The sequence below is a fragment of the Ovis aries genome, chromosome 2 (assembly GCF_016772045.2).
Source record: "Ovis aries strain OAR_USU_Benz2616 breed Rambouillet chromosome 2, ARS-UI_Ramb_v3.0, whole genome shotgun sequence".
Lineage (NCBI taxonomy): Eukaryota > Metazoa > Chordata > Mammalia > Artiodactyla > Bovidae > Ovis > Ovis aries.
Window position 1 is genome coordinate 31,034,930 of NC_056055.1, and position 24,632 is coordinate 31,059,561.

The 24,632-nt window shown below is 39.1% G+C and overlaps 1 protein-coding gene across 4 annotated transcripts in view; it reads left to right on the plus strand.

Annotated features, from left to right (window-relative positions):
• Window positions 1–24,632, plus strand: part of FANCC (FA complementation group C) — a 324,685-nt gene that overhangs the window by 95,132 nt on the left and 204,921 nt on the right. For 2 of the 4 annotated variants that reach the window (XM_042243052.2, XM_060409072.1), the window contains exons 2-4: window positions 6,324–6,382; window positions 16,615–16,857; window positions 20,253–20,337. In XM_042243052.2, the coding sequence (XP_042098986.1) occupies window positions 16,693–16,857; window positions 20,253–20,337 (250 nt within the window). In that variant the 5' untranslated portion in view covers window positions 6,324–6,382; window positions 16,615–16,692. The remainder of the gene's footprint in view (window positions 1–6,323; window positions 6,383–16,614; window positions 16,858–20,252; window positions 20,338–24,632) is intronic. The other 2 variants (XM_004004090.6, XM_042243053.2) reach the window with 1 other exon arrangement.

The window sequence follows — 24,632 nt, forward strand, 5'->3', positions numbered from 1 at the left end:
TGTTCAAGCTGGTTTTAGAAAAGGCAGAGGAACCAGAGATCTAATTGCCAACATTTGCTGGATCATGGAAAAAGCTAGAGAGTTCCAGAAAAACATCAATTTCTGCTTTATTGACTATGCCAAAGCCTTTGACTGTGTGGATCACAAGAAACTGTGGAAAATTCTGAAAGAGATGGGAATACCAGACCACCTGACCTGCCTCTTGAGAAATCTGTATGCAGGTCAGGAAGCAACAGTTAGAACTGGACATGGAACAACAGACTGGTTCCAAATAGGAAAAGGAGTGTGTCAAGGCTGTATATTCTCACCCTGCTTATTTAACTTACATGCAGAATACATCATGAGAAATGCTGGACTGGAAGAAACACAAGCTGGAATCAAGATTGCCGGGAGAAATATCAATAACTTCAGATATGTAGATGATACCACCCTTATGGCAGAAAGTGAAGAGGAACTCAAAAGCCTCTTGATGAAAGTGAAAGAGGAGAGTGAAAAAGTTGGCTTAAAGCTCAGCATTTAGAAAATGAAGATCATGGCATCCGGTCCCATCACTTCATGGGAAATAGATGGGGAAACAGTGTCAGACTTTATTTTTGGGGGCTCCAAAATCACCACAGATGGTGACTGCAGCCATGAAATTAAAAGATACTTACTCCTTGGAAGAAAAGTTATGACCAACCTAGATAGCATATTCAAAAGCAGGGACATTACTTTGCCGACTAAGGTCCGTCTAGTCAAGGCTATGGTTTTTCCAGTGGTCATGTGTGGATGTGAGAGTTGAACTGTGAAGAAGGCTGAGTGCCGAAGAATTGATGCTTTTGAACTGTGGTGTTGGAGAAGACTCCTGAGAGTCCCTTGGACTGCAAGGAGATCCAACCAGTCCATTCTGAAGGAGATCAATCCTGGGATTTCTTTGGAGGGAATGATGCTGAAGCTGAAACTCCAGTTCTCTGGCCACCTCAAGTGAAGAGTTGATTCATTGGGAAAGACCCTGATGCTGGGAGGGGTTGGGGGCAGGAGGAGAAGGGGATGACCGAGGATGAGATGGCTGGATGGCATCACGGACTCGATGGACATGAGTCTGAGTGAACTCTGGGAGACAGTGATGGACAGGGAGGCCTGGCATGCTGCGATTCATGGGGTCGCAAAGAGTCGGACACGACTGAGCAACTGAATTGAACTGAACTGAATGTGCCTGAAAAACTGTGGACGTAGGTTTGTGACATTGTACAGGAGGCAGTGATCAAGACCACCCCCCTCAAAAAGAAATGCAAAAAGGCAAAATGATTGTCTGAGGAGGCCTTACAAATAGCCGAGAAAAGAAGAGAAGGTAAAGGCAAAGGAGAAAAGGAAAGATATACCCATTTGAATGCAGAGTTCCAGAAAATAGCAAGGAGAGATAAGAAAGCCGCCTTCAGTGATCAGTGCAAAGAAATAGAGGAAAACAATAGAAAGGGAAAGACTAGAGATAGATCTCTTTAAGAAAATCAGAGATACCAACGGAACTTTTCATAAAAAGATGGGCAGAATAAAGGGCAGAAATGGTATGGACCTAACCGAATCAGAAGATATTAAGAGGTGGCAAGAATACACAGAAAAACTATGCAAAAAAGATCTTCATGACCCAGATAATCACCATGGTGTGATCACTCATCTTGGAATGGAAAATCAAGTGGGCCTTAGGAAACATCACTACAAAGATAGTGGAGGTGATGGAATTCCAGTTGAGCTGTTTCAAATCCTAAAAGATGATGCTATTAAAGTGCTATGCTCAATATGTCAGCAAATTTGGAAAATTCAGCAGTGGCCACAGGACTGGAAAAGGTCAGTTTTCTTTCCAATCCCAAAGAAAGACAATGCCAAAGAACATTCAAACTACCACACAATTGCACTCATCTTACATGCTAGTAAAGTAATGCTCAAAATTCTCCAAGCCAGGCTTCAACAGTACATGAACAGTACTTCCAGATATTCAAGCTGAATTTAGAAAAGGCAGAGGAACCAGAGATCAACTTGCCAGCATCCACTGGATCATAGAAAAAGCAAGAGAATACCAGAAAAACATCTACTTCTGCTTTATTGACTATGCCAAAGCCTTTGACTGTGTGGATCACAACAATCTGGAAAATTCTGCAAGAGATGGGATTACCGGACCACCTGACCTGCCTCCTGAGAAATCTTTATGTAAGTCAAGAAACAACAGAACTGAACATGGAACATCAGAATGGTTCCAAATCGGGAAAGGACTACATTAAGGCTGTATATTGTCACCCTGCTTATTTACTTTATATGCAGAGTACATCATGAGAAACGTTGGGCTAGATGAAGCACAAGCTGGAATCAAGATTGCCAGGAGAAATATCAGTAACCTCAGATATGCAGATGATACCACCCTTATGGCAGAAAGTGAAGAAGAACTAAAGAACCTCTTGATGAAAGTGAAAGTAGAGAGTGAAAAAGCTGGCTTAAAGCTCAACATTCAGAAAACTAAGATCATGGCATCCTGTTCCATCACTTCATGGCAAATAGATGGAGAAACAATGAAATCAGTCAGAGACTTTATTTTTTTGGGCTCCAAAATCACTGCAGATGGTGACTGCAGCTATGAAATTAACAAGACCCTTGTTCCTTGGAAGCAAATCTGTGACCAACCTACATAGCATGTTAAAAAGCAGAGACATTCCTTTGTTATCAAAGGTCTGTCTAGTCAAAGCTATGGTTTTTCCAGTAGTCATGTATGGCTGTGAGAGTTGGACTATAAAGAAAGCTGAGTGCTGAAGAATTGATGCTTTTGAACTGTGGTGTTGGAGAAGACTCTTGAGAGTCCCTTGGACTGCAAGGATATCAAGCCAGTCAATCCTAAAGAAAATCAGTCCTGAATATTCATTGGAAGGACTGATGTTGAAGCTGAAACTCCAATACTTTGACCACCTGATGCGAAGAACTGACTCATTTGAAAAGACCCTGATACTGGCAACGATTGAAGGCAGGAGTAGGGGACGACAGAGGATGAGATGGTTGGATGGCATCACTGACTCGATGACCTGAGTTTGAGCAAGCTCCCTGAGTTGGTGATGGACAGGGAAGCCTGGCGTGCTGCAAGTCCATGGGGTCTCAAAGAGTCGGACATTAATGAGTAACTGAACTGAGAATGGCCTCGCCCATCAGAACAAGACCCAGTTTCCCCCTCTTCCATCAGAAAGCTTCCATAAGTCTCCTATCCTTATTCATCAGAAGGCAGACAGAATGAAAACCACAATCACAGAAAATTAACCAAACTGATCACATGGACCACAGCCTTGTCTAACTCAGTGAAACTATGAGCCATGCCGTGTAGGGCAACCCAAGAGGAACGGGTCATGGTGGAGAGTTCTGACAAAACATGGTCCACTGGAGAAGGGAATGGCAAACCACTTCAGTGTTTTTGTCTTGAGAACCCCATGAACAGTGTGTAGATTAACTGGGATTTTAAGGAAAAAAAAAGTGCATTTGTGAAAAAATTTGAAATGTCCATGAATCTGAAGAACCATCCCTATTTTACAAGGCATTTCTTTCTTTTTGAGATGCATTAACCCTGCATAACAGATCACCTCATGCTCTCCCCAGTTATCCTCTTCTGTGTGGTAGATTAGATGTCTTTTCCTTCTTGTGGCAGTAGCCCTTACAGGGGAAAGCAGTAGCCATATAATGTAGCTAAGGGACTGGAGATGGAAGGAGAAGCCTTGGATTTTGTCTTCTTCAGAGCCAAGACTGGGAAGACGGAGACATTATATGAGGACAGGAGTGAGGAAGACAAAGCAAGCACTGGAAATATATCCCTGGCCAATTCTGGTGGTTTTTAAGTTTTCTAGAGAACTTAGCTGAAAATAGAAAATGCAGACTATTCAACAATTTAAAACCTTTTATTGTGCTCATTAGGTTAAATTATGTCTTGATGGCTGCAGTCCATGAGGTCACTAAGAGTTGGACACAACTGAGCGACTTCACTTTCACTTTTCACTTTCATGCATTGGAGAAGGAAATGGCAACTCACTCCAGTATTGTTGCCTGGAGAATCCCAGGGGCAGGGGAGCCTGGTGGGCTGCCGTCTGTGGGGCCACACAGAGTCAGACACAACTGAAGTGACTTAGCAGCAGCAGCAGCAGCATTTATGAGTTGTACATTTTCCTTTTTTCCTTACCTTTGGGGCTATGTCTGTATGGTAAATATGTAGCTGGAAGTTAAAAAATTTTTTTTTCTGTTATTGTGGAAGGTAATACAGAAAAGTATATAAGCATAATTTATACTTTAATAAATTAGTAAAACATTAATACCTATGTTACTTTCGTCTAGGTCAATAGGTAGACTATTGCCAGCATCGCAGAAACCATTCACATGTATCCTCCCAAAAGGACTACTTTGTTTCCTCTAAAGGTAGCAGATTTCATGGCTTTTTTAGGGTAATCACTGCAGTTTAGTTTTACCTGTTTTTGGACATTATATAAATGAATCATATCTTATGGATAGCTTATTTTTCTCAACCTTATGATTGTCAGATCATCTATCCTATAGTGTGTGTGTGTGTGTGTGTGTGTGAAGTTGCTCAGTCGTGTCTGACCCCGTGGACTGTAGCTCGCCAGGCTCCTCTCTCCATGGGATTCTCCAGGCAAGAATACTGGAGTGGGTTGCCATTTCCTTCTCCAGGGGATCGTCCCAACCCAGGGATCAAACCCAGGTCTCCTGCGTTGCAGGCAGATAGTAGTAGTTTCTATATTTTCATTGCTCCATAGTATTCTCTTGTATGAATATTTTGTTTATTCTACTCTTGATCGGCATATGGGTTGTTTACTTCCTGAGCATTCTGGTAGTGTACATAAACGCTTAAGTTCATAGGGTGCTTTGAGGGAAGATGTGTACTTTGTAGATTGTTGTCTGATTATTCCATAGTTATACTCTGAGGTTTGTGGAAGTTTCCTGCTATGAGTCTCTGAAATTGCATTGGTCAAAAATGGAAAAAATAAAGGTTAGACTGTGTGGTTGAGGTATTGCTGGGGACGCTGAGCTTGAGGATAGTCTCTCTAGAGTTTTCTTTGAAAGAACATTTAGAAATGTTTTTCATTGATGCTGATTAAACTCATACAGGTAACAGGCAAATCTATGCTATTCATTCTGATTTGGTAACTAAATGAACCAAAGTACCATTTGAAAGGAGAAAAGGAAAGAAAGAGAAGCAGGAGACAGTGGAGGGGGGAGAAGAGAAGGAGGAGGATAAAGGGAAGAAGAAAAAGAGGGACGCGAGGGGCGAGAGGGTACTGTCATGATCACAATCGACATTAGAGCCTGAATCCCTCTTGTGAGTATCAGAAGTAGAAGACAAACTCTTACGGTTTGGGGGTCAATCTAGACAAATTAATTCAAATGATAATATAGAGTATAGACTAGTTAATGAATCTTTCTTAAAAAATTCCTGCTGTGACTGCAGTTAATTATTTTTCCTTGTAGTTATGTTAATTTCTGTGTTATATTTTAAACTTTACATTTTGTTTTACATTTCCATGTTATTAGGTGCATGCAGATGTAGAACTCTCACATATTGCTGGTTAATTAAGCATTTTGTCATTATGAAGTGATCCTTTTTACCTCTAGTAAGCTTTTTGCCCCCAAAGTGTGTTTAAATAGAAACTGTTTGATTATTTTGGTTATGTTAGCTTGGTATTTTCCCCTATTCTTCTTTTAACCTCTCTATAATCCCAGTATCCTTATGTGTTAGATATGTCTTTTATAACAGCATATAGCTTTTTAAAATTTTTCAAAACTGATAATCTTTGGCTTTTGCTTATAGAATTTAATCCATTTGTGTATTATGTAATTACTGATATATTTGAGTTTAAAGTCAACCATTCTTATTGTGTGTTTTTTAATTTATTTTGCCTATTTTGTATTCCTTTTCTGTCCAGTCTTGCCCTCTTAGGAATTAAGTGTTTTTTACTATAAATTTTTCTCCTCCGATAACTTGGAAATTATGTACTACCTTTTATTCTTTCATTAGTGGCTAACATAGAAATTATGATATGCAGTTTTGAATTATTAAAGTCAAATGTTAATACTTTTTTCCTCATTTTCCTGGATAATGCAAGGAATTTAGAACTGTAGAAGTCTGTCCTTCTCCTAGAGTACATGCTATTGTTTTGTATATTTTAAATTTTAAATTTAAATTATATTTAAATTAATATATAGATATATAACTCTAATGATACTATTCTTATTTTATACTATAAGTACTAATTTAAAATTTTCCATTATATACCATTTTTTATGGTTTCCATTTCTTCTAACATCTCTAGACTTCCACCTGGGGTCATTTCCATCTGCCTGAAGAGCATCGTTTAGAGCAGATTTACTGGTGAGAAATTCTTTCAATGTGTCTGAAAGTCTTTCTTTTACCTTTTTATTCCTGAAGAATATTTTCGCTGGATGTAGTATTCTCAGTTGGTCCTTTCTTCCTTTCGTTGCATTGAATATATGTTTTCTAGCCTTTTCTTACTGTATTTCTATGTATCTTATCCATTCTTCTGTAATTTCCCATTGTTTTTACTTTCCATGTTGAATTCTGGAGAGTTTCTTCTAATATACCTTCCAAGTCCATCAGATCCCTTTGCAGCTGGCTCAAATTAACTGTCAGACCCATTTGTTGACTTCTTCATTTCAGGTGTTTTGTTTTTTTTTTTTTTTTTAGTTCTAGAATTCCTACTGTATTGTTTTTTCATCTACAGTCGTTTTTTATAATTTTTAGTTTCTTGATGAAATTTTTACTTTTATCTTCACAAGGGACCCTCTTAGTTACTTTATATTTTTTTAAATTTTTTTATTACTGGATAATTGTTTTACAGAATTTTGTTGCTTTCTGTCAAACCTCAACATGAATCAGCCATAGATATACATATATCCCTTCCCTTTGGAACCTCCCTCCCATCTCCCTCTCCATCCCATCCCTCTAGGTTGATACAGAGCCCCTGTTTGAGTTTCCTGAGACATACAGCAAATTCCCATTGGCTATCTATTTCACATATGGTAATGTAAGTTTCCATGTTACTTTCTCCATACATCTCATCCTCTCCTCCACTCTCCCCATGTCCGTAAGTCTATTCTCTGAGTCTGTTTCTCCATTTTTGTCTAGTTTTTGAACTATCTTGAGTCCCTCTCTGTTTCATTTTTTGTTTGTGTGTGTTCATTGTTTTGGGGCTTTTGTTTATGTTTTTTTCCTTCCTGTGTGTTTGTCTTTAATTATGCAATTTTTGTTGGATTTGAGAAATTAACTTTAGAAATAATTAGAAAACTATGATGATATTACTTTTTTTCAGAACGGGAGTTGTTTACATCTTCCAGGTGCCTAGCAGCACTAGTAACCTGGGACCACTTTAATTAAGTTTTGGTTTCATAGCTAGGCTATAGCCTATATGTTGACGAGTTCACTTCTGGGCTACCCATGGTCTCAGGTGCATCTCTGTGGGTGCAGTCTTCAGTGTGAGGTGGTTTACCAGGCCCTCACTTTGACAGGCCTGGCCTGCTACTTTCACTCGCTAGTAAAGTTGTCAAAAGAGCTGCTTTGCCATTTAACCACCTCTGCCAGATCGGAAAAGTCTCCTTTGGCCTGTGCAACCTTATGTGCCAAGATCTTTCTCTGAAAATTCCACACTCTCTTGCTGTTACTTTGATGATTTTTGAATTATGTTTTTATGTTTCACATAGCCTTATAGAATAACTTTCAGCAGGAAGGTTGGTCTTAACTCTGTAGTCTGAAATAGAACTGAAATTGGGTACAATTTTAACTAAGTATGTTTACATTACTTTTGTCTGCCTCACCTATCTTGGTTAATCAAGAGAACGTGTTATAGATTTTACCTCCAGCCAGCCTTATAAAACATATTTGGAAGATATTGGAGAACTGTGAATGTACTCACAACTCAAGGGTTTAAGATCTTGGGATGAAGCCAAGTGCTAAGTTCTGAGCGGACATTTTACTGCAGTTTTCAGCCTCAGGGCATTGCCATTCCTTGAGAAGCTAGAACCTAGAAGAGGGCCTCCGCTACTAAAAGTGAGAAAAGTTAGCGGTACTTTTGTCAGTTTCACAGGACTGTGGAGACATACATTGGAGTTTCAAGGAAAATTTTGTTAATCTGACTACCTAAAAATATAAAGCTTCTAAACATCAAGAAATATAAACACAGGAGAATGGATAAAACTAGAAAAATCAGTATTGATCATCCTCTGATGGACCTAAAATGTCATCAGTGGATTCTAAAGCCATTAGGGAAAAAGGGGTGGTGAGCTTTATAATGGATAGATTTGGCTGAGAATACCTGAAACCACTCATCAGTTACAACATTATGATATGTGAGACTACCAAATATTATGTATACCTTCTCAATTCATTCAAAGTACACAAATCCACTAGTGAAACATTCTTGCGAAGGAACCGACTCTGAATCTAATGAACCCTCTAGATCTAGCTATCAGTTTATAAGCAGTAAAGAAGAGAACAAAACTCATCACACAATACCACAGGAATGCTAAATGTACAAGTATGAGAAATTCTCTAGGTCATATGTGTTGGTTTCTCCAGGGGTTAAATGAAAAGGTTGAAACAAATAAAAGTGGGGTACTTGTTACAGGTTAGAGATTTACATTGTTTTGTTACAGCTTAAAGGAAAGATATCAGTATTGACTGCATGCAATCTGTTGATGTTGTTTGGATTGTAATATAAACAGTCCAAATATAAAGGGAAGTTTTTAAGAAATCTGAACATAGAGGGGCTGTTTGATATTATTGGTGGCTTTATTGGATACGAAAGAAATGCAATTAAGTTTCTTTTTTTTTAAGTCTTTCAAAGAAAGATATAAATAAAGGTATTTTGAGTAAAGTGATATGGTATCTGTGCTTTGCTTTAAAAATGGAAAATCTCAATAATTGTTTGAACTGCTTAAAGGGTACATAGAGTACATTTGGCTGTTTTCTCTACTGTTTTTTTTTTTTTTTTTTTTGTATACTAAAACATACTCATTGAACAGTTACCAAAAAATAGAGAAGAATAAACATCATAAACAGAATTTCACTTGTGCCCCATAATTTGTGTTTTAAGTGAGATCATTATAAATTACTCTCCTTATTGGGTGAAAGTTTATGGTTTATGTCAGATAAAAAGTACATAAACTTGTTTTATCTGTATGGTATATTTCCTAGTTGTTAGTTGTATCTGTTAGAACCATGTAACTCTTCCAGTTCTGAGGTGGCAAACCTCAGTCTCATTAAAACTACGCAGGAGGGAAGGGAAGTTCTTCAGAGCAAATGTGAGGTGCATGCGCAGTTGTCCCTCTATATCTGCGAGGTGTTTATTCCAGGATCTTCACAGATGCCAAAATCCACAAATGCTCAATTCCCTGGTATAAAGTGGCATAATACTTGCATATAACCTATACACATTCTTCCACATACTTTAAATCATTTCTAGATTACTTACAATACAATGTAAATGCTATACAAATAGTCATAAATATAAGATAAAAGTTATGTATATAGTAGTGGGTGCATGGTAAATTCAAGTTTTGTTTTTTGGAAACTTCTGGAATTAAAATTTTTTTCTATCCATATAGATGCAGAACCTGCAGATAAGGAGGGCTGACTATACATTAAAAGAACAAGATAGGGTATTGGGGGGGCAAAAACAACAGATATATACACTGTCTCATGTTGGTTACTCAGGACATTCAAACCTATTGCTTTCCATACACAGGATTTTTAAAACACTTTCCACTAACATAATTTAGCTCTCTCTTCCTTCCAAAAAGGGAGATAATTCAAAGTAATGCCTGGTTAGTGCATTTAACTTCAAGTCCAGGAGTTCTGGATAATGTCAGTTCCTTTTCCCATCGTTGTTATTTTCCGTAAATTATAGATTTTTAGCAAATCTGTCCACTAATAATATACTTTCTATATGCAGTAGTAGAAGGGGAAATAAAAGAGAAGGGAATTTTTTAAAGTTATATGACATAGAAAGCAAGATGTATACAGATAGGATCCAGAAACCTCATTCATGCATTTTGACCAAGCAGGCGTAATTTGCACATGATGATAGAGTGCTGCTGGGTACACCCAGCTTTGTGGCTTGGAGATCAGTCCAGTCACTGAGGGCTGTTATAAGCTTTTTCCAGAATCCAGATCTTCCACACAGGCTTTGAAGAGCATAGGGTGTCATAGATGACCAGAGCGGGGTGATAGCTGAGTGGCAGAACACTTCAGTATGGACAGATAAGCTGTGCAGTGATTGTTGCTCTGGGCCCTACCCATATTTTCTCTTTTTCCGGCAAATGGATAAGCCAATGAATGGTCTGAAACCCATGTAGTACATGTTACCTTCAGAATCCCAGAGGTATCAGGCAAGCATTTTGCCTCTTAGTGGGTAGAAGGTAGGTACAGCAGTTATCATTCACCTTATTTTTGTTTGTTTATTATTTTGAGTCAGTAACTAGTACACATGACATTAAATTGAAAAAGTGCAAAAAAGTAAAATTACAGAAAAGGAGATTTCCTTTCCTGCACTTACCATGCAACTACCTCGGTCTCCACAATGGAGGCAACCTTTGGTACTAGATTCTTGTGTATCTCAGTTTTAAAGGACACATTCTCATCTGACACAGATCATTAGATTATAAGAAACTTCTGAAGTGGCAGACCCTGTATGTTCATGTAATTTGTGTCCCACCATATGGAATATAGACAAAGCACCTGTATCTTTGTAGTTTCCAGGTTCTGTCAGCCTGGTATCTTCACTGTGGTAGACCAGTATAATGTGCTGTATCTGGAGTTGATAATCTCTGAGGCATGTAAAAGGCAACTGTTTTCTCATATCCTAAGTTTATCCCCATGGAGAAATGGAGATAACCAGTTTCATAACTGAATTCTAGGTGCCAAGGTTATTAATTTGCCCCAGTCAGGACTCACATCTAAAAGTGCACCTTGAGTTGGAGTAACCACTTGATTATGTTTATGACAACGAAAGATCACTGACTAAGACCCATTGGCCCCTCATCTGGGAAGTGGGGTTCTCTGCAAATCATCAGCTGCTTGACTGTTTTGATAGTCCAGTGATTTCACTTAGCCATTCCTACTAGAATATCTTAATGATTCAGGGCCCTTTTGTGAAGGTGATGCCTCATTGATCTGTATTACCTTCTTCCATGGACTTCTGGATTCCAATTCCATAATAGGAACAGGAATTTCACTGCCGTTTTACCTGACTTGGCCTAGGAGCAGTTCTAAATTCTCCTCCTTTCTGCAAAGGTGTGTCTGCAGCCCACTATCTGGTATCAGTTTGTATCAAATATTGTATAACATCAGAGATATCAGTTTGTGTTCTTGTGTTAAAAATCACAGAAACCAGAAAACAGTGGTTAATTTAAGCAAAACTATTATTATTGGAAGGCTCCTGGGTAACTGGAAGAATCAAAGAGAAGGCTGAAAACTCATAGTTTGTTAAGGACATGCATAGAGATCTAGATCAAGAGACTCTTTGGATGACTTAATTCCACCCTTATCACAATCTACTGAAGGTTCAGATTCCCAGCAGAGTCTACTTTGTTAAATTTGAATCATCGTCTCACTCTGATGATGAGTGAGAGAATGGTACCTATGCCACTATAATGCCACTATAATGGCATAGGTACCATAAAATGATTGAAGGATCTGCCAAGACTTGGGGAATGTAAGAGAGATACTTTCCTAAAGGAAGAGTAAGATGGTATAACTAAAAATGGAGGAGGAATGGTAAACAGACAAAACCAACAGATGTCCTTTCCAGAATGTTCAGATTAGGTCGGCATTTCTCAGCTGGGGCACCACTGGCCTTTGGGGGAAGACCATTTTCGTTTTTGAACTGTTGTTCCAATGCATTGCAACGTGTTCAGTGTCCTTGACTCTGGGATATGAAATGTCAGGAGCACCCTTACTGTTACCATCACAGCCAGAGCACCACCCATTTCACAATCACTTCCATCATGCTGCTCCCCCTGTTCTGCCACCCCTCCCCAGATAGGCTGTGAAATAGAGCACCCAGGACCCCTACACTACATGATCTCTAAAGCTTTTTCCAATTAAATCAGATGCATTTCCATTGCTAACTGAAGGTTGTTTGTAATCTTGTTAAATGTTTTCTTGTCTCTTCTGTCAAAAAGTTTTTCAGTTTGATGCTCTCAAATATCTAAACTGACTCACATCTACAGCCATGTGAAACATGTCAGAAATTCATTGGTTTGTTTCTTCAGCTTATTTCTTTGTTTAAGGGATAGACTTTAGAGCTGAACTCCTTAAATTCAAATTCTACAACCCTAGCTTTGCTGTTTACTAACAGTTACTTCCTTTGGCTTTTACATAATCTTTCTTTGGGCAATTATATAATCTCTCTGCGCCTTCGTAAAATGAAGATAGTAGTACCCATTTCACAGGGTTGTTGTGAGGATTAAGTTAGCTAGTTTGCAAAAAGTATTTAATGTATTGTGAAAAGCATAGTAATTGTGTATTTAGGCTATTATTACTGTAGTTATAAAATGGGGTATTAATAATTAAGTTTTAGGTAAATAATATTAAAAATACCTTCAAATTTTATTTTTCAGGGGAGTTACCTTTTGAAAATTGCTCTATCTGGAAAAAGCATTTTGTTATAACATTTAGCTTAGAACTATACTTTGAAAAATATTCCCTCATTCAACACTTATTATTGGCCCTGCATGAGCTAAATTCAAAGATGTATTTACCAGTAGAGGAGATAGTAAGTGAATGAACAAATAAATGCCCGGAGTAATTAACTGATTTGCCAAGAGCTGTGGAGGAATCAGCAGAAAGACCTGGAAGCAGGGTTTCATATGTCGGTAAATAGATGAAAGGCCTTGACTGGACTCTGGTCAGGCTGGAGCTCTGTTTATCAAGGTTTTATTAGAGACTCTGGTAAGGAGCTGGGATAATTTATGCAAGGAGTTGAGATTTCTTTCCAAGGAAAGTATCGAAGAGATTTTAAGCAGGAGTGGGTCTGATTTACATTTGGGAAAGTTGTTTTTCTCAATAATATAGAAAATGAATTGGAGAGGAACAGGTGGGACCAGATAGAAGACTCTAGGGAAGAAATAGACAGGAATAGAGTGGGATGGGAGCAGTGGAAATGGAAAGAAATGAATGAGGTCAAATGAAAGCATGAATATTTACTTTAGGAATAGAATGAACAGGTATTGGTGATAGCTTGGATGAAGATGAGGGCAGTTGTGCGGTAGTTTGAGCGTTCTTTGGCATTGCCTTTCTTTGGGATTGGAATGAAAACTGACCTTTTCTAGTCCTGTGGCCACTGCTGAGTTTTCCAAATTTGCTCACATATTGAGTGCAGCACTTACACATCATCATCTTTTAGGATTTGAAATAGCTCAACTGGAATTCCATCACCTCCACTAGCTTTGTTCATAGTGGTGCTTTCTAAGGCCCACTTGACTTCACATTCCAGCATGTCTGGCTCTAGGTGAGTGATCACACCATCGTGATTATCTGGGTCGTGAAGATCTTTTCTGTACAGTTCTTCTGTGTATTCTTGCCACCTCTTCTTAATATCTTCTGCTTCTGTTAGGTCCATACCATTTCTGTCCTTTATGGAGCCCATCTTTGCATGAAATGTTCCCTTGGTATCTCTAATTTTCTTGAAGAGATCTCTAGTCTTTCCCATTCTGTTCTTTTCCTCTATTTTTTGCATTGATCACTGAGGAAGGATTTCTTATCTCTCCTTACTATTCGTTGGAACTCTGCATTCAGGTACTTATATCTTTCCTTTTCTCCTTTGCTTTTCACTTCTCTTCTTTTCATAGCTATTTGTAAGGCCTCCCCAGACAGCCATTTTGCTTTCTTGCATTTCTTTTCCATGGGGATGGTGTTGATCCCTGTCTCCTGTACAATGTCATGAACCTCCATCCATAGTTGATCAGGCACTCTATCTATCAGATCTAGTCCCTTAAATCTACTCATCTCACATGCTAGTAAAGTAATGCTCAAAATCCTCCAAGCAGGCTTCAGCAGTACGTGAACCGTGAACTTTCTGATGTTCAAGCTGGTTTTAGAAAAGGCAGAGGAACCAGAGATCAAATTGCCAACATCCACTGGATCATGGAAAAAGCAAGAGAGTTCCAGAAAAACATCTATTTCTGCTTTATTGACTATGCCAAAGCCTTTGACTGTGTTGATCACAATTAACTGTGGAAAATTGTGAAAGAGATGGGAATACCAGACCACCTGACTTGCCTCTTGAGAAACCTGTATGCAGGTCAGGAAACAACAGTTCGAACTGGACATGGAACAACAGACTGGATCCAAGTAGGAAAAGGAGTATGTCAAGGCTGTATATTGTCACCCTGCTGATTTAACTTATATGCCGAGTACATCATGAGAAGTGCTGGACTGGAAGAAGCACAAGCTGGAATCAAGATTGCCGGGAGAAATATCAATAACCTCAAATATGCAGATGATACCACCCTTATGGCAGAAAGTGAAGAGGAACTAAAATGCCTCTTGGTGAAAGTGAAAGAGGAGAGTGAAAAAGTTGGCTTAAAGCTCAACATTCAGAAAACAAAGATCATGGCATCCGGTCCCATCACTTCATGGCAAATAGATGGGGAAACAGTGGAAACAGTGTCAGACTTTATTTTTGGGGGCTCCAAAATCACTGTAGATGGTGATTGCAGCCATGAAATTAAAAGACGCTTACTCCTTGGAAGGAAAGTTATGACCAACCTAGATAGCATATTCAAAAGCAGAGACATTCCTTTGCCAACAAAGGTCCATCTAGTCAAGGCTATGGTTTTCCAGTGGTCATGTATTGATGTGAGAGTTGGACTGTGAAGAAAGCTAAGTGCCGAAGAATTGATGCTTTTGAACTGTGGTGTTTGGGAAGACTCCTGAGAGTCCCTTGGGCTGCAAGGAGATCCAACCAGTCCATTCTAAAGGAGATCAGTTGTGGGTGTTCTTTGGAAGGACTGACACTAAAGCTGAAACTCCAGTACTTTGGGCACCTCATGTGAAGAGTTAACTCTTTGGAAAAGACTGATGCTGGGAGGGATTGGTGGCAGGAGGAGAAGGGGACGACAGACGATGAGATGGCTGGATGTCATCACTGACTTGATGCATGTGAGTCTGAGTGAACTCCAGGAGTTGGTGATGGACAGGGAGGCCTGGCATGCTGCAATTCATGGGGTCACAAAGAGTTGGACACGAATGAGCGACTGAACTGAACTGGGTGAAGATAATAGGAGAGAATAATCAGATGTCTGGATTTTTGACTATTAGGTGCTATTTGAAAATATGCATATATTCTGTATTATTAAACTTAAAAAAAACTTTATGGTAGTTTTCAAAACTAAATTTTTAGTACCATGTTAGAATTTTCATCTTCCTGGCCTAGGTTTTTTTCTTTTGCACTGTAGCCAAATTGTATGACCTTCTTAATTTTTTCTTACTTTCTTGTTTAGCAATGAAAACCTCCTCTGTTGATGTTTTTGGCATTTAATTGGGAGCATTTTATTGGTTAATTATTGCTTTTGAAGATTTAAACCACTCACCCCTTGCAGAGTAGTGTTTTGAAATTAGATAGTTGACTATCATGCCTGCCCCAGGAAGGTAGGAGTCTGTAAAAGCCTGCACCTGCTGAAGGCAGCCCTCCATTTTCTCCCCCATATGCTTCCTAGGGGTGTGGGTGGGAGGAGCTGGGATCCTGGGGAGGCACCTGGAGTTTATTTACCTGACTCTGCCTGAGATACATGCTCTCTGTGTATGTAACTCTACCATTCTAACATGTTCTTCAGATGTGTAGTCAGGTTTATGAGTTTTTATTTTCTGTCACTTAGGACAGACATACCTTCCCAATAATTAGAGTTTATCTTACTTTACCAAAATATGATTTCTTTTTGTGAAAGGAGATGAAGCATACACAGCAGTGTTTAAATAAATTAAGCAGATTGTTCAAATCCATGCATGTGGAATGAATTATTTTGCTTTTTTCTAAGAATTGAGAAACCAGGAAGAAAATTCATTAGACAGTAATGCCCAGAGATTTTTTTTTACACCTAAATGAGAAGCCAGAAATGCATATAAAACATAAGAACTTCAAAAACATTTCTTAGACACAGACTATTATGAAACTTCCATGGATGTTTTTGATTTCCCATTACGTTAAAATACTCAAATGAACTTCATATTCAGAACATTTAAAAATAGCTCAATCAAAAAAAAATAAAAATAAAAATAGCTCAATCTTAAAAAGAAGATATAAAGTATTGTCAGCTGTGCTTTTTGTACATAATTAGTGATGTGCCTGTGGAGGTATAATGACTTTTAGTGTAATGATATTACTCATGATTAAAAGTTCAGATGGTAAAAATTGGAGATACAGCTGGGTGACACATTTTAAAATAACTCCAAGATGACTTCACAGAAGGCATGCTATTTTGGTCGCTTGTAATCCTCCTTGTAATCCACTGTCAAAACTCATCAGTGGTTGTGAAGACACTGATAAAAGATTCTCTCTTAAATGTTTTATTTTCCCCTCTTTCTTACAGATTTGGTGTTTGTTCACTATTTTCTTCAGTGTGTAGCCAACCACTGTGAAGGCACAGGACTTTGTCCCTTTTTCTGAGATGGCTGCAGACTCAGCAGGCCTCCCTTCTAATTATGAGTTTTGGATGCAGAAGCTTTCTGTCTGGACCCAGGCCTCCACTCTGGAAACCCAGCGAGACATCTGCCTTCACCTGCCACAGTTCCAGGAGTTCCTGAGGCAGATGCATGAAACCTTGAAAGAGATGGTGAGTAGTGGACCAAACCAAAGTAATATGTTATTTTGTGACATCAGGAACTCTTCACCAGATTTCATTAAGCCTGAATGCAGTCAGGGGCTTGTGGTGTTGACCTAACGTATTGAAGGATTAGACAGACAAATTAACTGTAAGTAATGGAAGTGGTTTGCTAGTGTCTGATTTATTATAACTTCAGTCTTTTCTTTCTTGAAGAATTCTCTTGTCACATGAGGCTTCCTGACCAATCAAGTTGTTTTTAAATAAACAAGACTTTGACACTTGTTGTCAGGTCATAATTGGGGTTCTTTTAAAGGTCTCTGCATCTCTCAAATATTGAAGAGTTTGATGAAATGCTTACTCTTTTCTCAACTCTATTCTAAAATGGGCTCAACTAAGAGATTATAAACTTTAAGATCTCTTCTTCCACATATTTTAAGTGGACTTTTCTTGTGACTGTTAAGATTATGAGTGTCTTTACTATTGTTATGTAAGTTATTGTGTTCAAAATTTGATGTGTTTTTGTTTTGACCTACAATTTCTTAGTTTTATTGCAATAGGTATTTTTGTGAATTAGTGCATTTTCATATTATGAAAACATTATACTTATTTTCTATTTTCAAAATTAGAATTAAAATTATCATTTAATGTAGGTATTCTTGTGTTAAAATTTTCTTTCCTTAATCAAAGGAGCAAGTAGGAAATTTGAAGAATAATTCATAGTGATGATGTCAGTTCTCATGTCTCTAGAAAGTAGAAGAAAAGTTGCAGTCTGTATGAACAACTAATGCTAACTTTTTTAACAAGACTTTTGTAACTTGATCTTAAAGTGATTCTGGAAAGTCCAAGGCTGACACTGATGCTCAGACATATGTGAGGAATTTATTGCTTCAGCAGTTGGAAATGCTTATCATTTCAGCTTATGTGTACATTATCCCAGTTTGGTCTTGTTTCATTTTTGAACTTTCTTGAAAGGTAAAGAAGTAGGAAAAGGGCCATGTGTATGTTTGAACCTTAGGCTGTTTTCTATTTGGTTGATATTTTTTTGTGGGTTAGGTTTTAGCTTGTTGTGGACAAGTATGAAGTCATTTAGCATATAGTAATCACAATAGTAATAAACAGATATATATCTGTATGTTTTGGCTGCTTTTATTTCTTTTTACAAGTTCTAGAGTTCTTGTCCTTCCAAACCTTACTTGAGATAGTGCTACTGGAGCTGACTCAGGAAGTTCTCTTATTATGTTAGAATTTTATAAAATGAGGATGAAGATATGGTGTTATATAGATATTAATCCAGAGAAGGCGATGGCACCCCACTCCAAGAGTACTCCAAGTACTCTTGCCTGGAAAAATCCCATGGATGGAGGAGCCTGGTAGGCTGCAGTCCATGGGGTCGCGAAGAGTCGGACACGAGCGACTTCACTTTCACTTTTCACTTTCATGCCTTGGAAAAGGAAATGGCAACCCACTCCAGTGTTCTTGCCTGGAGAATCCCAGGGGCGGGGGAGCCTGGTGGGCTGCCATTTATAGGGTCGCACAGAGTCGGACACGACTGAAGTGACTTTGCAGCAGCAGCAGCAGATATTAATCACCCATAATTTTTTCACTGTTAAGCAGTCTGTTATTTTTGAATAAAGTGGCCTTTCTTGACTTACATGAGTAAAATAAAGTTAATTCTGCAGCAAAATTGATTTTACCTAAACTTGCTATTGGAGAGGGCGATGGCACCCCACTCCAGTGCTCTTGCCTAGAAAATCCCATGGACGGAGGAGCCTGGTAGGCTGCAGTCTATGGGGTCGCAAAGAGTCGGACATGACTGAGCGACTTCACTTTGACTTTTCACTTTCATGCACTGGAGAAGGAAATGGCAACCCACTCCAGTATTCTTGCCTAGAGAATCCCAGGGATGGGGGAGCCTGGTGGGCTGCCATCTATGGGGTCACACAGAGTCGGACATGACTGAAGCGACTTAGCAGCAGCAGCAGCAAACTTGCTATAATTCTTAGTTTTAATGAGCTGGTTTAAGGATAAAGTATATAAATTTAAAGGTAAATTCTCAGGGTGGGATGATTTGGGAGAATGGCATTGAAACATGTATATTATCATGTAAGAAACGAATCACTAGTCTAGGTTCGATACAGGATACAGGATGCTTGGGGCTGGTGCACTGGGATGACCCAGAGAGATGATATGGGGAGGGTGATGGGAGGGGGGTTCAGGGTTGGGAACTAATGTACACCTGTGGTGGATTCATGTCAATGTATGGCAAAACCAATACAGTATTGTAAAGTAAAAAAATAAAATTTAAAAAAAATTTAAAAAACAAAACCAAAAAAGGTAAATTCTCCAGGTCAGAATGCTAGAGTGGGTTCAATTCAGTTCAGTTCAGTCACTTAGTTGTGTCCGACTCTTTGCTACCCCATGGACCACAGCACGCAAGGCTTCCCTGTCCATCACCAACTCCCGGAGTTTTCCCAAACTCATGTCCATTGAGTTGGTGATGCCACCCAACCATCTCATCCTCTGTTGTCCCCTTCTCCTCCTGCCTTCAATCTTTCCCAGCATCAGGGTCTTTTCCAATGAGTCAGCTCTTCGCATCAGGTGGCCAAAGTATTGGAGTTTCAGCTTCAACATCAATCCTTCCAATGAACACTCAGGACTGATCTCCTTTAGGATGGACTGGTTGGATCTCCTCACAGTCCAAGGGACTCTCAAGAGTCTTCTCCAATACCACAGTTCAAAAGCATCAATTCTTCGGTGCCCGGCTTTGTTTATAGTCCAACTCTCATATCCATACTTGACTACTGGAGAAACCATAGCTTTGACTAGATGGACCTTTGTTGGCAAAGTACTGTCTCTGCTTTTTAATATGCTGTCTAGTTTGGTCATAACTTTTCTTCCAAGGAGTAAGCATCTTTTCCCTTCTCCAGGGGATCTTCCCAACCCAGGGATCGAACCCAAGTCTCTCACATTTCAGGCAGATTCTTTACCAGCTGAGCCACAAGGGAAGCCCAAGAATACTAAAGTGGGTAGCCTATCCCTTCTCCAGCAGATCTTCCTGACCCAGGAACTGAAGTGGGGTCTCTTGCATTGCAGGTGGATTCTTTACCAACTTAGCTCTCAGGGAAGCCCAAAATAAAGTTAATTTTGCAACAAAATTGATTTTCCTAAACTTGCTGTAATTCTTAGTTTTAGTGAGCTGGTTTAAGGATAAAGTATGGTGATTGCTTGTTAAACTTTATTAGAATTATTTACTTGAAGATCTTCTCTAATCTGTTTTTCACCTATTTTTGTAAAATACACACGAAATGAGAAGCATTTGAGCTCTCTCAACCTATAATGACAGTTCAGTATTTTCTGAGTTGTATAGTGTCCTTCTACTGACCAAATATAATTTTCTTTTATAGGATTCAAATACAATCATTGAAAGATTCCCCACAATTTACCAGCTGTTGGCAAAATCTTGCTGGAGTCCTTTTATCTTAGCTTACGGTAAGAATCTGAAGCATGTCCTCTAAAAATCCAGTCTTTTAATGATAATTTTAATCTTTGCATTGTTTAACAGCATTCAGAGCTTTAAATGATAAGCCTGTCTCTTATTTTTCATGAAACAATTTATCAACTGTATTCCTTATTCTTTTACAAAGATGGCATTCTTTATTGTTGTCCATATATGTTTGTGTACATGTGTATGGATATACACACACACAGATGTGTAGGAGAATAGAAAGTCTTGAATTAGAGGGCAGATGCTCCCAGATGATTGTTGCAGCCTCATTTTTTAATTCAGTATAAAATGATTGTAGTGAAATAATTTCTCTGTTTCATAATTTCATATTAACTCATGTGCTATTTTCCATGCATAAAATTCATTAGTGTCTGAATCCTGCCTTGGCTCTGCCATTGTTTAGGGAACACATTTTGGTTTTATCCAAGGTTAGGAGGAATTTGAAGACACTTTGAGGGAGGTGTCCCTTCACTGACCTCCTACCTACCTGTCTAGCCGCGTTTCCTGTTTAATAGCAATATCATGTGCATTGTAGCTAGGTTAAATTAGTAACAGTGTTTGATGTCTGGGTCTGTGACATGCAGTTCTTTTTGCCTGAAACTTTGTTGTCATCTCAAATCCTCAAAACTTCTTTCAAATAGCTTTGCTAGGACTCAGTTAGGAACCTTCCTTAGTGTGTCCATAGTTGCCAGCATCTCCCTTAATTATAACCCTTACTATACTGCTTTATAATTATTGGCTTGCCCGTCTAATGTCCTGGAAGACTGAATATCGCAGGAAATGTGGTTTTTGTTCTCTTGGTTGTCATAGAGCTTAGCATAGGGTGGAGTAGGCATATCTGAAAGTGTACGTAGAGGTTTAATGTCTTGATTTGACCATGTTGTTAGCTAATAGAGTCTTTACTTTTTGTGTTTTTAAAAGTAAAAAACTAACTGCATAATATAATGATGATGTGTGCTCAGTTGTGTCTGATTGTTTCTGACCCCATGGACTATAGCCTGCCAGGCTCCCCTGTACTTGGAATTTTCCCACTAAAAATACTGAAGTGCGTTGCCATTTCCTCCTCTGGAGGATCTTCCCAACCCAGGGACTGAACCCACGTCTCCTACATCTATGGGTAAGATATACCCATCTGAATGCAGAGTTCCAAAGAATAGAAAGGAGAGATAAGAAAGCCTTCCTCAGTGATCAGTGCAAAGAAATAGAGAAAAACAATAGAATGGGAAAGACTAGAGATCTCTTCAAGAAAATTAGAGATACCAAGGGAATATTTCATGCAAAGATGGGCACAATAAAGGACAGGAATGGTATGAACCTAACAGAAGCAGAAGATATTAAGAAGAGGTGGCAAGAATACACAAAAGAACTATACAAAAAGATCTTCATGGGCCAGATAACCACGATGGTGTGATCACTCACCAAGAGCCAGACATCCTGGAATGTGAAGTCAAGTGGGCCTTAGGAAGCATCATTACGAAGAAAGCTAGTGGAAGTGATGGAATTCCAGTTGAGCTATTTCAAATCCTAAAAGATGATGCTGTGAAAGTGCTGCACTCAATGTGTCAGCAAATTTGGAAAACTGAGCAGTGGCCACAGGACTGGAAAAGGTCAGTTTTTATTCCAGTCCCAAAGAAAGGCAATGCTGAAGGATGCTCAAACTACTGCACAATTGCATTCATCTCACATGCTAGCAATTTTGAAAATGCTCAAATTTCTGTAAGCCAGGCTTCAACATCACATGAACCTTGAACTTCTAGATGTTCGAGCTGGATTTAGAAAAGGCAGAGGAATCAGAGAGCAAATTGCCAACATCCATTGGATCACAGAAAAAGCAAGAGAGTTCCAGAAAAACATCTACTTCTGCTTTATTGACTATGTCAAAGCCTTTGACTATGTGGATCACAACAAACTGGAAAATTCCTCAAGAGACAGGAATACCAGACTGCCTTACCTGCCTCCTGAGGAATCTGTATGCAGGTCAAGAAGCAACAGTTAGAACCAGACATGGAACAACAGGCTTATTCCAAATTGGGAAAGGAGTATGTCAAGGTTGTATATTGTCCCCCTGCTTATTTAACTTATATGCAGAGTACATCTTGCAAAATGCCAGGCTGGATGAAGCACAAGCTGGAATCAAGATTTCTGAAAGAAGTATCAATAACCTCAGATACACAGATGATGCCACACTTATGGCAGAAAGCTAAAAAGAACTAAAGAGCCTCTTGATGAAAGTGAAAGAGGACAGTGAAAAAGTTGGCTTAAAACTCAACATTCAAAAAACTAAGACCATGGCATCTGGTCCCATCAGTTCGTTTCAGTTCAGTTCAGTTGCTCAGTCATGTCCGACTCTTTGCTACCATATGAATCGCAGCACACCAGGCCTCCCTGTCCATCACCAACCCCTGGATTTCACTCAGACTCATGTGCATCAAGTCAGTGATGCCATCCAGCCAGCTCATCCTCTGTCGTCCCCTTCTCCTCCTGCCCCCAATCCCTCCCAGCATCAAAGTCTTTTCCAATGAGTCAACTCTTTGCATGAGGTGGCCAAAGTACTGGAGTTTCAGCTTTAGCATCATTCCTTCCAAAGAACACCCATGACTGATCTCCTTTAGAATGGACTGGTTGGATCTCCTTGCAGTCCAAAGGACTCTCAAGAGTCTTCTCCAACACCACAGTTCAAAAGCATCAATTCTTCGGCGCTCAGCTTTGTTCACAGTCCAACTCTCACATCCATACATGACCACAGAAAAAACCATAGCCTTGACTAGATGGACCTTTGTTGGCAAAGGAATGTCTCTGCTTTTGAATATGCTATCTAGGTTGGTCATAACTTTTCTCCCAAGGAGTAAGTGTCTTTTAATTTCATGGCTGCAATCACCATCTGCAGTAATTTTGGAGCCCCCAGAAATAAAGTCTGACACTGTTTCCACTGTTTCCCCATCTATTTGCCATGAAGTGATGGGACCAGATGTCATGATCTTAGTTTTGTGAATGTTGAGCTTTAAGCCAACTTTTTCACTCTCCTCTTTCACTTTCATCAGAGGCATTTTAGTTCCTCTTCACTTTCTGCCATAAGGGTTGTGTCATCTGCATATTTGAGGTTATTGATATTTCTCCCGGCAATCTTGATTCCAGCTTGTGCTTCTTCCAGTCGAGCGTTTCTCATGATGTACTTGGCAAATAGATGAGGAAACAATGGAAATAGTGCCCTATTTTATTTTGTTGGGCTCCAGAATCACTGCAGATAGTGACTGTAGACATGAAATTAAAAGACACTTGCTCCTTGGAAGAAAACCTATTACCAACCTACGTAGCATATTAAAAAGCAGAGACATTACTTTGGCAACAAAGGTCCTTCTAGTCAAAGCTATGGTTTTTCCAGTAGTAGTCACTCACATATAGATGTGAGAGTTGGACTATAAAGACAACTGAGCGCTGAAGAATTGATGCTTTTGAACTGTGGTGTTGGAGAAGACTCTTCAGAATCCCTTGGATGACTGCAAACAGATCTAACCAGTCCATCCTAAAGGAAATCAATCCTGAATATTCATTGGAATAACTGATGCTGAAACCGAAACTCCAATAGTTTGGCCACCTGATGTGAAGAACTGACTCATTTGAAAAGAACCTGATGCTGGGAAAGATTGAAGGTAGGAGGATAAGGGGATGAGAGAGGATGAGATGGTTGGATGGCATCACTGACTCAATGGACATGAGTTTGAGCAAGCTCTGGGAGTTGGTGATGGACAGGGAAGTCTGGCACTGCAGTGCTTGGGGTTGAAGAGTTAAACATGACTGAGCGACCGAAGTGAACAGAACTGGTAGATCTTTTGAATTGGCAGGCGGATTCTTTACCATTGAGCTACCTGGGAATCCCCTATAATGGTAATAGAATCAAAAATAAAATGAATATTCCCCTTTCATGTTTTAGAGAATTATATAATATCTCTGTCCTTGCCTGTTATAAGTAATTTTAAGAAGATTGAACTTGATGGGGAAGGGAGAGTATTTGCATCCATGAACGTACATGTGTTGGTACACTATGTATACTCACATTCATTCACTCTACCACCATCTTCATCTGTTGTTTTTCCTCTTCACTTATGCGCTTCTTGCTTCCCCTTCTCCCTTGGGTTGACTCTTCCTCCCTTGAGTGGACTCTTAGTTTTTTCAGATTCTTGATCTGAAATAGCAAAGGCATCACTGTATTTGCCTACCAGGGCCATGCCTGTCCTAAATTTATATATTTCAACTCAGCTAGTGTTTCTTAAAAACTTTT